General features: G+C 39.2%; 1 protein-coding gene across 1 annotated transcript in view; it reads right to left on the bottom strand.

Annotated features, from left to right (window-relative positions):
* Positions 1-19,246, bottom strand: part of LOC147087057 (ubiquitin carboxyl-terminal hydrolase 21-like) — a 59,659-nt gene continuing 40,413 nt past the window's right edge. The window contains exon 6 of the mRNA XM_085978026.1: positions 1-116. Within this exon, the coding sequence (XP_085834152.1) occupies positions 1-116 (116 nt within the window). The remainder of the gene's footprint in view (positions 117-19,246) is intronic.

Below are 19,246 nucleotides of genomic sequence, written 5' to 3'. Positions count from 1 at the left end.
TCACCTGTAGCCCATGAAGTGAGGGACGAATTTCTGGAATGTTCGCTGGAACTGGATGGGGTTGATGGGCCCGGAGCTGGAGGGGTCCCAGAGCGCTGCAATCAGGTTCGCAAAGGCTGGGAAGGAGGGAGAGAGAGGAGGGGGAGGGAGGGAGGGAGTGTGGGAGAGGGAGAGAGAGAGAGACGTACACACACACACAGAGAGAGAGACAGAGAGAGAGAGAGAGAGAGACAGAGAGAGAGAGACAGAGAGAAACAGAGAGACAGAGAGAGAGACAGAGCGAGAGAGACAGAGAGCGAGAGAGACAGAGAGACAGACATAGGGAGAGGGATGGAGAGAGAGGGGGAGGGTGGGGGAGAGAGAGGAGAGACAGATAATAAAAAATATATTAACCTACGTTAGAATATACACACGAAACATATTGGTACAATATACACCGGGGCTGCTATTCTCTATAATATACACAGGGGCTGCTATTCTCTATAATATACACAGGGGCTGCTATTCTCTATAATATACACAGGGGCTGCTATTCTCTATAATATACACAGGGGCTGCTATTCTCTATAATATACACAGGAGCTGCTATTCTCTATAATATACACAGGGGTTGCTATTCTCTATAATATACACAGGGGCTGCTATTCTCTATAATATACACAGGGGCTGCTATTCTCTATAATATACACAGGAGCTGCTATTCTCTATAATATACACAGGGGCTGCGATTCTCTATAATATACACAGGGGCTGCTATTCTCTATAATATACACAGGGGCTGCTATTCTCTATAATATACACAGGAGCTGCTATTCTCTATAATATACACAGGGGCTGCTATTCTCTATAATATACACAGGAGCTGCTATTCTCTATAATATACACAGGGGCTGCTATTCTCGATAATATACACAGGGGCTGCTATTCTCTATAATATACACAGGAGCTGCTATTCTCTATAATATACACAGAGGCTGCTATTCTCGATAATATACACAGGGGCTGCTATTCCCTATAATATACACAGGGGCTGCTATTCTCTATAATATACACAGGGGCTGCTATTCTCTATAATATACACAGGGGCTGCTATTCTCTATAATATACACAGGGGCTGCTATTCTCTATAATATACACAGGGGCTGCTATTCTCTATAATATACACAGGGGCTGCTATTCCCTATAATATACACAGGGGCTGCTATTCTCTATAATATACACAGGAGCTGCTATTCTCTATAAGATACACAGGAGCTGCTATTCTCTATAATTTACACAGGGGCTGCTATTCTCTATAATATACACAGGGGCTGCTATTCTCTATAATATACACAGGGGCTGCTATTCTCTATAATATACACAGGGGCTGCTATTCTCTATAATATACACAGGAGCTGCTATTCTCCATAATATACACAGGGGCTGCTATTCTCTATAATATACACAGGGGCTGCTATTCTGTATAATATACACAGGGGCTGCTATTCTCTATAATATACACAGGGGCTGCTATTCTCTATAATATACACAGTGGCTGCTATTCTCTATAATATACACAGGAGCTGCTATTCTCTATAATATACACAGGGGCTGCTATTCTCTGTAATGTACACAGGGGCTGCTATTCTCTATAATATACACAGGGGCTGCTATTCTCTATAATATACACAGGGGCTGCTATTCTCTATAATATACACAGGGGCTGCTATTATCTATAATATACACAGGGGCTGCTATTCTCTATAATATACACAGGGGCTGCTATTCTCTATTATATACACAGGGGCTGCTATTCTCTATAATATACACAGGGGCTGCTATTCTCTATAATATACACAGGAGCTGCTATTCTCTATAATATACACAGGGGCTGCTATTCTCTATAATACACACAGGGGCTGCTATTCTCTATAATATACACAGGGGCTGCTATTCTCTATAATATACACAGGGGCTGCTATTCTCTATAATATACACAGGGGCTGCTATTCTCTATAATATACACAGGGGCTGCTATTCTCTATAATATACACAGGGACTGCTATTCTCTATAATATACACAGGAGCTGCTATTCTCTATAATGTACACAGGGGCTGCTATTCTCTATAATATACACAGGGGCTGCTATTCTCTATAATATACACAGAGGCTGCTATTCTCTATAATATACACAGGGGCTGCTATTCTCTATAATATACACAGGGGCTGCTATTCTCTATAATATACACAGAGGCTGCTATTCTCTATAATATACACAGGGGCTGCTATTCTCTATAATATACACAGGGGCTGCTATTCTCTATAATATACACAGGGGCTACAATTCTCTATAATATACACAGGGGCTGCTATTCTCTATAATATACACAGGGGCTGCTATTCTCTATACAGGGCTGCTATTCTCTATAATATACACAGGGGCTGCTATTCTCTATAATATACACAGGGGCTGCTATTCTCTATAATATACACAGGAGCTGCTATTCTCTATCATACACAGGAGCTGCTATTCTCTATAATATACACAGGGGCTGCTATTCTCTATAATATACACAGGGGCTGCTATTCTGTATAATATACACAGGGGCTGCTATTCTCTATAATATACACAGGGGCTGCTATTCTCTATAATATACACAGGGGCTGCTATTCTCTATAATATACACAGGGGCTGCTATTCTCTATAATATACACAGGGGCTGCTATTCTCTATAATATACACAGGGGCTGCTATTCTCTATAATATACACAGGGGCTGCTATTCTCTATAATATACACAGGGGCTGCTATTCTCTATAATATACACAGGGGCTGCTATTCTCTATAATACACACAGGGGCTGCTATTCTCTATAATATACACAGGAGCTGCTATTCTCTATAATATACACAGGGGCTGCTATTCTCTATAATATACACAGGGGCTGCTATTCTCTATAATATACACAGGGGCTGCTATTCTCTATAATATACACAGGGGCTGCTATTCTCTATAATATACACAGGGGCTGCTATTCTCTATAATATACACAGGGGCTGCAATTCTCTATAATATACACAGGGACTGCTATTCTCTATAATATACACAGGAGCTGCTATTCTCTATAATATACACAGGGGCTGCTATTCTCTATAATATTCACAGGGGCTGCCATTCTCTATAATATACACAGGAGCTGCTATTCTCTATAATATACACAGAGGCTGCTATTCTCTATAATATACACAGGGGCTGCTATTCTCTATAATATACACAGGGGCTGCTATTCTCTATAATATACACAGGGGCTGCTATTCTCTATAATATACACAGGGGCTGCTATTCTCTATAATATACACAGGGGCTGCTATTCTCTATAATACACACAGGGGCTGCTATTCTCTATAATATACACAGGGGCTGCTATTCTCTATAATATACACAGGGGCTGCTATTCTCTATAATATACACAGGAGCTGCTATTCTCTACAATATACACAGGAGCTGCTATTCTCTATAATATACACAGGAGCTGCTATTCTCTATAATATACACAGGGGCTGCTATTCTCTGTAATATACACAGGGGCTGCTATTCTCTATAAAAAACACAGGGGCTGCTATTCTCTATAATATACACAGGGGCTGCTATTCTCTATAATATACACAGGGGCTGCTATTCTCTATAATATACACAGGAGCTGCTATTCTCTATAATATACACAGGAGCTGCTATTCTCTATAATATACACAGGGGCTGCTATTCTCTATAATATACACAGGGGCTGCTATTCTCTATATTATACACAGGAGCTGCTATTCTCTATAATATACACAGGAGCTGCTATTCTCTATAATATACACAGGAGCTGCTATTCTCTATTATATACACAGGAGCTGCTATTCACTATAACATGCACAGGGGCTGCTATTCTCTATAATATACACAGGAGCTGCTATTCTCTATAATATACACAGGGGCTGCTATTCTCTATAATATACACAGGGGCTGCTATTCTCTATAATATACACAGGGGCTGCTATTCTCTATAATATACACAGGGACTGCTATTCTCTATAATATACACAGGAGCTGCTATTCTCTATAATGTACACAGGGGCTGCTATTCTCTATAATATACACAGGGGCTGCTATTCTCTATAATATACACAGAGGCTGCTATTCTCTATAATATACACAGGGGCTGCTATTCTCTATAATATACACAGGGGCTGCTATTCTCTGTAATATACACAGAGGCTGCTATTCTCTATAATATACACAGGGGCTGCTATTCTCTATAATATACACAGGGGCTGCTATTCTCTATAATATACACAGGGGCTACAATTCTCTATAATATACACAGGGGCTGCTATTCTCTATAATATACACAGGGGCTGCTATTCTCTATAATATACACAGGGGCTGCTATTCTCTATAATATACACAGGGGCTGCTATTCTCTATAATATACACAGGGGCTGCTATTCTCTATAATATACACGGGGGCTGCTATTCTCTACAATATACACAGGGGCTGCTATTCTCTATAATATACACAGGGGCTGCTATTCTCTATAATATACACAGGGGCTGCTATTCTCTATAATATACACAGGGGCTGCTATTCTCTATAATATACACAGGGGCTGCTATTCTCTATAATATACACAGGAGCTGCTATTCTCTATAATATACACAGGGGCTGCTATTCTCTATAATATACACAGGGGCTGCTATTCTCTATAATATACACAGGGGCTGCTATTCTCTATAACATACACAGGGGCTGCTATTCTCTATAATATACACAGGGGCTGCTATTCTCTATAATATACACAGGGGCTGCTATTCTCTATAATATACACAGGGACTGCTATTCTCTATAATATACACAGGAGCTGCTATTCTCTATAATATACACAGGGGCTGCTATTCTCTATAATATTCACAGGGGCTGCCATTCTCTATAATATACACAGGAGCTGCTATTCTCTATAATATACACAGGGGCTGCTATTCTCTATAATATACACAGGGGCTGCTATTCTCTATAATATACACAGGAGCTGCTATTCTCTACAATATACACAGGAGCTGCTATTCTTTATAATATACACAGGGGCTGCTATTCTCTGTAATATACACAGGGGCTGCTATTCTCGAAAATATACACAGGGGCTGCTATTCTCTATAATATACACAGGGGCTGCTATTCTCTATAATATACACAGGGGCTGCTATTCTCTATAATATACACAGGAGCTGCTATTCTCTATAATATACACAGGAGCTGCTATTCTCTATAATATACACAGGGGCTGCTATTCTCTATAATATACACAGGGGCTGCTATTCTCTATAATATACACAGGAGCTGCTATTCTCTATAATATACACAGGAGCTGCTATTCTCTATAATATACACAGGAGCTGCTATTCTCTATAATATACACAGGAGCTGCTATTCACTATAATATGCACAGGGGCTGCTATTCTCTATAATATACACAGGAGCTGCTATTCTCTATAATAGACACAGGGGCTGCTATTCTCTATAATATACACAGGGGCTGCTATTCTCTATAATATACACAGGGGCTGCTATTCTCTAATATACACAGTGGCTGCTATTCTCTATAATATACACAGGGGCTGCTATTCTCTATAATATACACAGGAGCTGCTATTCTCTATAATATACACAGGGGCTGCTATTCTCTATAATATACACAGGGGCTGCTATTCTCTATAATATACACAGGGGCTGCTATTCTCTATAATATACACAGGGGCTGCTATTCTCTATAATATACACAGGGGCTGCTATTCTCTATAATATACACAGGAGCTGCTATTCTCTATAATATACACAGGGGCTGCTATTCTCGATAATATACACAGGGGCTGCTATTCTCTATAATATACACAGGGGCTGCTATTCTCTACAATATACACAGGGGCTGCTATTCTCTATAATATACACAGGGGCTGCTATTCTCTATAATATACACAGGGGCTGCTATTCTCTATAATATACACAGGGGCTGCTATTCTCTATAATATACACAGGGGCTGCTATTCTCTATAATATACACAGCAGCTGCTATTCCCTATAATATACACAGGGGCTGCTATTCTCTATAATATACACAGGGGCTGCTATTCCCTATAATATACACAGGAGCTGCTATTCTCTACAATATACACAGGGGCTGCTATTCTCTATAATATACACAGGGGCTGCTATTCTCTATAATATACACAGGGGCTGCTGTTCTCTATAATATACACAGGAGCTGCTATTCTCTATAATATACACAGGAGCTGCTATTCTCTATAATATACACAGGGGCTGCTATTCTCTATAATATACACAGGGGCTGCTATTCTCTATAATATACACAGGGGCTGCTATTCTCTATAATATAAACAGGAGCTGCTATTCTCTATAATATACACAGGGGCTGCTATTCTCTATAATATACACAGGGGCTGCTATTCTCTATTATATACACAGGGGCTGCTATTCTCTATAATATACACAGGAGCTGCTATTCTCTATCATATACACAGGGGCTGCTATTCTCTATAATATACACAGGGGCTGCTATTCTCTATAATATACACAGGAGCTGCTATTCTCTATAATACACAGGAGCTGCTATTCTCTATAATATACACAGGGGCTGCTATTCTCTATAATATACACAGGAGCTGCTATTCTGTATAATATGCACAGGGGCTGCTATTCTCTATAATATACACAGGGGCTGCTATTCTCTATAATATACACAGCGGCTGCTATTCCCTATAATATACACAGGGGCTGCTATTCTCTATAATATACACAGGGGCTGCTATTCTCTATAATATACACAGGGGCTGCTATTCTCTATAATATACACAGGGGCTGCTATTCTCTATAATATACACAGGGGCTACTATTCTCTATAATATACACAGGGGCTGCTATTCTCTATAATATACACAGGGGCTGCTATTCTCTAAAATATACACAGGGGCTGCTATTCTCTATAATATACACAGGGGCTGCTATTCTCTATAATATACACAGGAGCTGCTATTCTCTATAATATACACAGGGATTGCTATTCTCTATAATATACACAGGGGCTGCTATTCTCTATAATATACACAGGGGCTGCTATTCTCTATAATATACACAGGGGCTGCTATTCTCTATAATATACACAGGAGCTGCTATTCTCTACAATATACACAGGAGCTGCTATTCTCTATAATATACACAGAGGCTGCTATTCTCTGTGATATACACAGGGGCTGCTATTCTCTATAATATACACAGGGGCTGCTATTCTCTATAATATACACAGGGGCTGCTATTCTCTATAATATACACAGGGGCTGCTATTCTCTATAATATACACAGGAGCTGCTATGCTCTATAATATACACAGGAGCTGCTATTCTCTATAATATACACAGGGGCTGCTATTCTCTATAATATACACAGGGGCTGCTATTCTCTATAAGATACACAGGAGCTGCTATTCTCTATAATATACACAGGAGCTGCTATTCTCTATAATATACACAGGAGCTGCTATTCTCTATAATATACACAGGAGCTGCTATTCACTATAATATACACAGGGGCTGCTATTCTCAATAATATACACAGGAGCTGCTATTCTCTATAATATCCACAGGGGCTGCTATTCTCTATAATATACACAGGGGCTGCTATTCTCTATAATATACACAGGGGCTGCTATTCTCTATAATATACACAGGAGCTGCTATTCTCTATAATATACACAGGAGCTGCTATTCTCTATAATATACACAGGAGCTGCTATTCTCTATAATATACACAGGGGCTGCTATTCTCTATAATATACACAGGAGCTGCTATTCTCTATAATATACACAGGGGCTGCTATTCTCTATAATATACACAGGGGCTGCTATTCTCTATAATATACACAGGAGCTGCTATTCTCTATAATATACACAGGGGCTGCTATTCCCTATAATATACACAGGGGCTGCTATTCTCTATAATATACACAGGGGCTGCTATTCTCTATAATATACATAGGGGTTGCTATTCTCTATAATATACACAGGGGCTGCTATTCTCTATAATATACACAGGAGCTGCTATTCTCTATAATATACACAGGGGCTGCTATTCTCTATAATATACACAGGGGCTGCTATTCTCTATAATATACACAGAGGCTGCTATTCTCTATAATATACACAGGGGCTGCTATTCTCTCTAATATACACAGGGGCTGCTATTCTCTATAATATACACAGGGGCTGCTATTCTCTATAATATACACAGGGGCTGCTATTCTCTATAATATACACAGGAGCTGCTATTCTCTATAATATGCACAGGAGCTGCTATTCTCTATAATATACACAGGGGCTGCTATTCTCTATAATATACACAGGGGCTGCTATTCTCTATAATATACACAGGAGCTGCTATTCTCTATAATATACACAGGAGTTGCTATTCTCTATAATATACACAGGGGCTGCTATTCTCTATAATATACACAGGGGCTGCTATTCTCTATAATATACACAGGGGCTGCTATTCTCTATAATATACACAGAGGCTGCTATTCTCTATAATATACACAGGGGCTGCTATTCTCTCTAATATACACAGGGGCTGCTATTCTCTATAATATACACAGGGGCTGCTATTCTCTGTAATATACACAGGAGCTGCTATTCTCTATAATATACACAGGAGCTGCTATTCTCTATAATATACACAGGAGCTGCTATTCTCTATAATATACACAGGGGCTGCTATTCTCTATAATATACACAGGGGCTGCTATTCTCTATAATATACAGAGGAGCTGCTATTCTCTATAATATACACAGGAGCTGCTATTCTCTATAATATACACAGGGGCTGCTATTCTCTATAATATACACAGGGGCTGCTATTCTCTATAATATACACAGGGGCTGCTATTCTCTATAATATACACAGGGGCTGCTATTCTCTATAATATACACAGGAGCTGCTATTCTCTATAATATACACAGGGGCTGCTATTCTCTATAATATACACAGGGGCTGCTATTCTCTATAATATACACAGGGGCTGCTATTCTCTATAATATACACAGGGGCTGCTATTCTCTATAATATACACAGGGGCTGCTATTCTCTCTAATATACACAGGGGCTGCTATTCTCTATAATATACACAGGGGCTGCTCTTCTCTATAATATACACAGGAGCTGCTATTCTCTATAATATACACAGGGGCTGCTATTCTCTATAATATACACAGGGGCTGCTATTCTCTATAATATACACAGAGGCTGCTATTCTCTATAATATACACAGGGGCTGCTATTCTCTCAATATACACAGGGGCTGCTGTTCTCTATAATATACACAGGGGCTGCTATTCTCTATAATATACACAGGGGCTGCTATTCTCTATAATATACACAGGAGCTGCTATTCTCTATAATATACACAGGAGCTGCTATTCTCTATAATATACACAGGGGCTGCTATTCTCTATAATATACACAGGGGCTGCTATTCTCTATAATATACACAGGAGCTGCTATTCTCTATAATATACACAGGAGCTGCTATTCTCTATAATATACACAGGGGCTGCTATTCTCTATAATATACACAGGGGCTGCTATTCTCTATAATATACACAGGGGCTGCTATTCTCTATAATATACACAGGGGCTGCTATTCTCTATAATAATATACACAGGAGCTGCTATTCTCTATAATATACACAGGGGCTGCTATTCTCTATAGTATACACAGGGGCTGCTATTCTCTATAATATACACAGGGGCTGCTATTCTCTATAATATGCACAGGGGCTGCTATTCTCTATAATATACACAGGGCTGCTGTTCTCTATAATATACACAGGAGCTGCTATTCTCTATAATATACACAGGGGCTGCTATTCTCTGTAATATACACAGGGGCTGCTATTCTCTATAATATACACAGGAGCTGCTATTCTCTATAATATACACAGGGGCTGCTATTCTCTAGAATATACACAGGGGCTGCTATTCTCTATAATATACACAGGGGCTGCTATTCTCTATAATATACACAGAGGCTGCTGTTCACTATAATATACACAGGGGCTGCTATTCTCTATAATATACACAGGGGCTGCTATTCTCTATAATATACACAGGAGCTGCTATTCTCTATAATATACACAGGAGCTGCTATTCTCTATAATATACACAGGGGCTGCTATTCTCTATATATACACAGGGGCTGCTATTCTCTATAATATACACAGGGGCTGCTATTCTCTATAATATACACAGGAGCTGCTATTCTCCATAATATACACAGAGGCTGCTATTCTCTATAACATACACAGGGCTGCTATTCTCTATAATATACACAGGGGCTGCTATTCTCTATAATATACACAGGGCTGCTATTCTCTATAATATACACAGGGGCTGCTATTCTCTATAATATACACAGGGGCTGCTATTCTCTATAATATACACAGGGGCTGCTATTCTCTATAATATACACAGGGGCTGCTATCCCCTATAATATACACAGGGGCTGCTATTCTCTATAATATACACAGGGGCTGCTATTCTCTATAATATACACAGGGGCTGCTATTCTCTATAATATACAGAGGGGCTGCTATTCTCTATAATATACACAGGGCTGCTATTCTCTATAATATACACAGGAGCTGCTATTCTCTATAAAATACACAGGGGCTGCTATTCTCTATAATATACACAGGAGCTGCTATTCTCTATAATATACACAGGGGCTGCTATTCTCTATAATATACACAGGGGCTGCTATTCTCTATAATATACACAGGAGCTGCTATTCTCTATAATATACACAGGGGCTGCTATTCTCTATAATATACACAGGGGCTGCTATTCTCTATAATATACACAGGGGCTGCTATCCCCTATAATATACACAGGGGCTGCTATTCTCTATAATATACACAGGGGCTGCTATTCTCTATAATATACACAGGGGCTGCTATTCTGTATAATATACACAGGGGCTGCTATACTCTATAATATACACAGGGGCTGCTATTCTCTATAATATACACAGGGGCTGCTATTCTCTATAATATACACAGGAGCTGCTATTCTCTATAATATACACAGGGGCTGCTATTCTCTATAATATACACAGGGGCTGCTATTCTCTATAATGTACACAGGGGCTGCTATTCTCTATAATATACACTGGAGCTGCTATTCTCTATAATATACACAGGGGCTGCTATTCCCTATAATATACACAGGGGCTGCTATTCTCTATAATATACACAGGGGCTGCTATTCTCTATAATAAACACAGGGGCTGCTATTCTCTATAATATACACAGGAGCTGCTATTCTCTATAATATACACAGGGGCTGCTATTCTCTATAATATACACAGGGGCTGCTATTCTCTATAATATACACAGGGGCTGCTATTCTCTATAATATGCACAGGGGCTGCTATTCTCTATAATATACACAGGGGCTGCTGTTCTCTATAATATACACAGGAGCTGCTATTCTCTAGAATATACACAGGGGCTGCTATTCTCTATAATATACACAGGGGCTGCTATTCTCTATAATATACACAGGGGCTGCTATTCTCTATAATATACACAGGGGCTGCTATTCTCTAGAATATACACAGGGACTGCTATTCTCTATAATATACACAGGGGCTGCTATTCTCTATAATATACACAGAGGCTGCTGTTCACTATAATATACACAGGGGCTGCTATTCACTATAATATACACAGGAGCTGCTATTCTCTATAATATACACAGGAGCTGCTATTCTCTATAATATACACAGGGGCTGCTATTCTCTATAATATACACAGGGGCTGCTATTCTCTATAATATACACAGGGGCTGCTATTCTCTATAATATACACAGGAGCTGCTATTCTCTATAATATACACAGAGGCTGCTATTCTCTATAACATACACAGGGGCTGCTATTCTCTATAATATACACAGGGGCTGCTATTCTCTATAATATACACAGGGGCTGCTATTCTCTATAATATACACAGGGGCTGCTATTCTGTATAATATACACAGGGGCTGCTATTCTCTATAATATACACAGGGGCTGCTATTCTCTATAATATACACAGGGGCTGCTATCCCCTATAATATACACAGGGGCTGCTATTCTCTATAATATACACAGGGGCTGCTATTCTCTATAATATACACAGGGGCTGCTATTCTCTATAATATACAGAGGGGCTGCTATTCTCTATAATATACACAGGGGCTGCTATTCTCTATAATATACACAGGAGCTGCTATTCTCTGTAAAATACACAGGGGCTGCTATTCTCTATAATATACACAGGAGCTGCTATTCTCTATAATATACACAGGGGCTGCTATTCTCTATAATATACACAGGGGCTGCTATTCTCTATAATATACACAGGAGCTGCTATTCTCTATAATATACACAGGGGCTGCTATTCTCTATAATATACACAGGGGCTGCTATTCTCTATGATATACACAGGGGCTGCTATCCCCTATAATATACACAGGGGCTGCTATTCTTTATAATATACACAGGGGCTGCTATTCTCTATAATATACACAGGGGCTGCTATTCTCTATAATATACACAGGGGCTGCTATTCTCTATAATATACACAGGGGCTGCTATTCTCTATAATATACACAGGGGCTGCTATTCTCTATAATATACACAGGAGCTGCTATTCTCTATAATATACACAGGGGCTGCTATTCTCTATAATATACACAGGGGCTGCTATTCTCTATAATGTACACAGGGGCTGCTATTCTCTATAATATACACTGGAGCTGCTATTCTCTATAATATACACAGGGGCTGCTATTCCCTATAATATACACAGGGGCTGCTATTCTCTATAATATACACAGGGGCTGCTATTCTCTATAATATACACAGGAGCTGCTATTCTCTATAATATACACAGGGGCTGCTATTCTCTATAATATACACAGGGGCTGCTATTCTCTATAATATACACAGAGGCTGCTATTCTCTATAATATACACAGGAGCTGCTATTCTCTATAATATACACAGGGGCTGCTATTCTCTACAATATACACAGGGGCTGCTATTCTCTATAATATACACAGGGGCTGCTATTCTCTATAATATACACAGGGGCTGCTATTCTCTATAATATACACAGGGGCTGCTATTCTCTATAATAAACACAGGGGCTGCTATCCCCTATAATATACACAGGGGCTGCTATTCTCTATAATATACACAGGGGCTGCTATTCTCTATAATATACACAGGGGCTGCTATTCTCTATAATATACAGAGGGGCTGCTATTCTCTATAATATACACAGGGGCTGCTATTCTCTATAATATACACAGGAGCTGCTATTCTCTGTAAAATACACAGGGGCTGCTATTCTCTATAATATACACAGGAGCTGCTATTCTCTATAATATACACAGGGGCTGCTATTCTCTATAATATACACAGGGGCTGCTATTCTCTATAATATACACAGGAGCTGCTATTCTCTATAATATACACAGGGGCTGCTATTCTCTATAATATACACAGGGGCTGCTATTCTCTGTGATATACACAGGGGCTGCTATCCCCTATAATATACACAGGGGCTGCTATTCTCTATAATATACACAGGGGCTGCTATTCTCTATAATATACACAGGGGCTGCTATTCTCTATAATATACACAGGGGCTGCTATTCTCTATAATATACACAGGGGCTGCTATTCTCTATAATATACACAGGGGCTGCTATTCTCTATAATATACACAGGAGCTGCTATTCTCTATAATATACACAGGGGCTGCTATTCTCTATAATATACACAGGGGCTGCTATTCTCTATAATGTACACAGGGGCTGCTATTCTCTATAATATACACTGGAGCTGCTATTCTCTATAATATACACAGGGGCTGCTATTCCCTATAATATACACAGGGGCTGCTATTCTCTATAATATACACAGGGGCTGCTATTCTCTATAATATACACAGGAGCTGCTATTCTCTATAATATACACAGGGGCTGCTATTCTCTATAATATACACAGGGGCTGCTATTCTCTATAATATACACAGAGGCTGCTATTCTCTATAATATACACAGGAGCTGCTATTCTCTATAATATACACAGGGGCTGCTATTCTCTACAATATACACAGGGGCTGCTGTTCTCTATAATATACACAGGGGCTGCTATTCTCTATAATATACACAGGAGCTGCTATTCTCTATAATATACACAGGAGCTGCTATTCTCTATAATATACACAGGAGCTGCTATTCTCTATAATATACACAGGGGCTGCTATTCTCTATAATATACACAGGGGCTGCTATTCTCTATAATATACACAGGGGCTGCTATTCTCTATAATATACACAGGGGCTGCGATTCTCTATAATATACACAGGGGCTGCTATTCTCTATAATATACACAGGGGCTGCTATTCTCTATAATATACACAGGGGCTGCTATTCTCTATAATATACACAGGAGCTGCTATTCCCTATAATATACACAGGGGCTGCTATTCTCTATAATATACACAGGGGCTGCTATTCTCTATAATATACACAGGGGCTGCTATTCTCTATAATATACACAGGGGCTGCTATTCTCTATAATATACACAGGGGCTGCTATTCTCTATAATATACACAGGGGCTGCTATTCTCTATAATGTACACAGGGGCTGCTCTTCTCTATAATATACACAGGGGCTGCTATTCTCTATAATATACACAGGGGCTGCTATTCTCTATAATATACACAGGGGCTGCTATTCCCTATAATATACACAGGGGCTGCTATTCTCTATAATATACACAGGGGCTGCTATTCTCTATAATATACACAGGGGCTGCTATTCTCTATAATATACACAGGAGCTGCTATTCTCTATAATATACACAGGGGCTGCTATTCTCTATAATATACACAGGGGCTGCTATTCTCTATAATATTCACAGGGGCTGCTATTCTCTATAATATACACAGGGGCTGCTATTCTCTATAATATACACAGGGGCTGCTATTCTCTATAATATACACAGGGGCTGCTATTCTCTATAATATACACAGGGGCTGCTATTCTCTATAATATACACAGGGGCTGCTATTCTCTATAATGTACACAGGGGCTGCTATTCTCTATAATGTACACAGGGGCTGCTATTCTCTATAATGTACACAGGGGCTGCTATTCTCTATAATATACACAGGGGCTGCTATTCTCTATAATATACACAGGAGCTGCTATTCTCTATAATATACACAGGAGCTGCTATTCTCTATAATATACACAGCGGCTGCTATTCCCTATAATATACACATGGGCTGCTATTCTCTATAATATACACAGGGGCTGCTATTCTCTATAATATACACAGGGGCTGCTATTCTCTATAATATACACAGGGGCTGCTATTCTCTATAATATACACAGGGGCTGCTATTCTCTATAATATGCACAGGAGCTGCTATTCTCTATAATATACACAGGGGCTGCTATTCTCTATAATATACACAGGGGCTGCTATTCTCTATAATATACACAGGGGCTGCTATTCTCTATAATATACACAGGGGCTGCTATTCTCTATAATATACACAGGGGCTGCTATTCTCTATAATATACACAGGGACTGCTATTCTCTATAATATACACAGGGGCTGCTATTCTCTATAATATACACAGGGGCTGCTATTCTCTATAATATACACAGGGGCTGCTATTCTCTATAATATACACAGGGGCTGCTATTCTCTATAATATACACAGGAGCTGCTATTCTCTATAATATACACAGGGGCTGCTATTCTCTATAATATACACAGGAGCTGCTATTCTCTATAATATACACAGGGGCTGCTATTCTCTATAATATACACAGGGGCTGCTATTCTCCATAATATACACAGGGGCTGCTATTCTCTATAATATACACAGGGGCTGCTATTCTCTATAATATACACAGGGGCTGCTATTCCCTATAATATACACAGGGGCTGCTATTCTCTATAATATACACAGGGGCTGCTATTCTCTATAATATACACAGGGGCTGCTATTCTCTATAATATACACAGGAGCTGCTATTCTCTATAATATACACAGGAGCTGCTATTCTCTATAATATACACAGGGGCTGCTATTCTCTATAATATACACAGGGGCTGCTATTCTCTATAATATACACAGGGGCTGCTATTCTCTATAATATACACAGGAGCTGCTATTCTCTATAATATACACAGGGGCTGCTATTCTCTATAATATACACAGGGGCTGCTATTCTCTATTATATACACAGGGGCTGCTATTCTCTATAATATACACAGGAGCTGCTATTCTCTATAATATACACAGGGGCTGCTATTCTCTATAATATACACAGGGGCTGCTATTCTCTATAATATACACAGGAGCTGCTATTCTCTATAATACATAGGAGCTGCTATTCTCTATAATAGACACCGGGGCTGCTATTCTCTATCATATACACAGGGGCTGCTATTCTCTATAATATACACAGGGGCTGCTGTTCTCTATAATATACACAGGGGCTGCTATTCTCTATAATATACACAGGGGCTGCTATTCTCTATAATATACACAGGGGCTGCTATTCTCTATAATATACACAGGGGCTGCTATTCTCTAAAATATACACAGGGGCTGCTATTCTCTATAATATACACAGGGGCTGCTATTCTCTATAATATACACAGGAGCTGCTATTCTCTATAATATACACAGGGATTGCTATTCTCTATAATATACACAAGGGCTGCTATTCTCTATAATATACACAGGGGCTGCTATTCTCTATAATATACACAGGGGCTGCTATTCTCTATAATATACACAGGAGCTGCTATTCTCTACAATATACACAGGAGCTGCTATTCTCTATAATATACACAGAGGCTGCTATTCTCTGTGATATACACAGGGGCTGCTATTCTCTATAATATACACAGGGGCTGCTATTCTCTATAATATACACAGGGGCTGCTATTCTCTATAATATACACAGGGGCTGCTATTCTCTATAATATACACAGGAGCTGCTATTCTCTATAATATACACAGGAGCTGCTATTCTCTATAATATACACAGGGGCTGCTATTCTCTATAATATACACAGGGGCTGCTATTCTCTATAATATACACAGGAGCTGCTATTCTCTATAATATACACAGGAGCTGCTATTCTCTATAATATACACAGGAGCTGCTATTCTCTATAATATACACAGGAGCTGCTATTCACTATAATATGCACAGGGGCTGCTATTCTCTATAATATACACAGGAGCTGCTATTCTCTATAATATACACAGGAGCTGCTATTCTCTATAATATACACAGGGGCTGCTATTCTCTATAATATACACAGGAGCTGCTATTCTCTATAATATACACAGGGGCTGCTATTCTCTATAATATACACAGGGGCTGCTATTCTCTATAATATACACAGGGGCTGCTATTCCCTATAATATACACAGGAGCTGCTATTCTCTATAATATACACAGGGGCTGCTATTCTCTATAATATACACAGGGGCTGCTATTCTCTATAATATACACAGGGGCTGCTATTCTCTATAATATACACAGGAGCTGCTATTCTCTATAATATACACAGGAGCTGCTATTCTCTATAATATACACAGGGGCTGCTATTCTCTATAATATACACAGGAACTGCTATTCTCTATAATATACACAGGGGCTGCTATTCTCTATAATATACACAGGGGCTGCTATTCTCTATAATATACACAGGAGCTGCTATTCTCTATAATATACACAGGAGCTGCTATTCTCTATAATATACACAGGGGCTGCTATTCTCTATAATATACACAGGGGCTGCTATTCTCTATAATATACACAGGGGCTGCTATTCTCTATAATATACACAGGGGCTGCTATTCTCTATAATATACACAGGGGCTGCTATTCTCTATAATATACACAGGGGCTGCTATTCTCTATAATATACACAGGAGCTGCTATTCTCTATAATATACACAGGGGCTGCTATTCTCTATAATATACACAGGGGCTGCTATTCTCTATAATATACACAGGGGCTGCTATTCTCTATAATATACACAGGGGCTGCTATTCTCTATAATATACACAGGGGCTGCTATTCTCTATAATATACACAGGAGCTGCTATTCTCTATAATATACACAGGAGCTGCTATTCTCTATAATATACACAGGGGCTGCTATTCTCTATAATATACACAGGGGCTGCTATTCTCTATAATATACACAGGGGCTGCTATTCTCTATAATATACACAGGAGCTGCTATTCTCTATAATATACACAGGGGCTGCTATTCTCTATTATATACACAGGGGCTGCTATTCTCTATAATATACACAGGAGCTGCTATTCTCTATAATATACACAGGGGCTGCTATTCTCTATAATATACACAGGGGCTGCTATTCTCTATAAAATACACAGGAGCTGCTATTCTCTATAATACACAGGAGCTGCTATTCTCTATAATATACACAGGGGCTGCTATTCTCTATAATATACACAGGGGCTGCTATTCTGTATAATATACACAGGGGCTGCTATTCTCTATAATATACACAGGGGCTGCTATTCTCTGTAATATACACAGGGGCTGCTATTCTCTGTAATATACACAGGGGCTGCTATTCCCTATAATATACACAGGGGCTGCTATTCTCTATAATATACACAGGGGCTGCTATTCTCTATAATATACACAGGGGCTGCTATTCTCTATAATATACACAGGGGCTGCTATTCTCTATAATATACACAGGGGCTGCTATTCTCTATAATATACACAGGGGCTGCTATTCTCTATAATATACACAGGGGCTGCTATTCTCTAAAATATACACAGGGGCTGCTATTCTCTATAATATACACAGGGGCTGCTATTCTCTATAATATACACAGGAGCTGCTATTCTCTATAATATACACAGGGATTGCTATTCTCTATAATATACACAAGGGCTGCTATTCTCTATAATATACACAGGGGCTGCTATTCTCTATAATATACACAGGGGCTGCTATTCTCTATAATATACACAGAGGCTGCTATTCTCTGTGATATACACAGGAGCTGCTATTC

Source organism: Somniosus microcephalus, unplaced genomic scaffold (genome assembly GCF_052327205.1).
Source record: "Somniosus microcephalus isolate GS21.2 unplaced genomic scaffold, FLI_Smic_1.0 unresolved_chr6, whole genome shotgun sequence".
Lineage (NCBI taxonomy): Eukaryota > Metazoa > Chordata > Chondrichthyes > Squaliformes > Somniosidae > Somniosus > Somniosus microcephalus.
The sequence above is the reverse complement of the archived record's forward strand: the minus strand, read 5'-3'. Positions and strand labels throughout refer to the sequence as shown.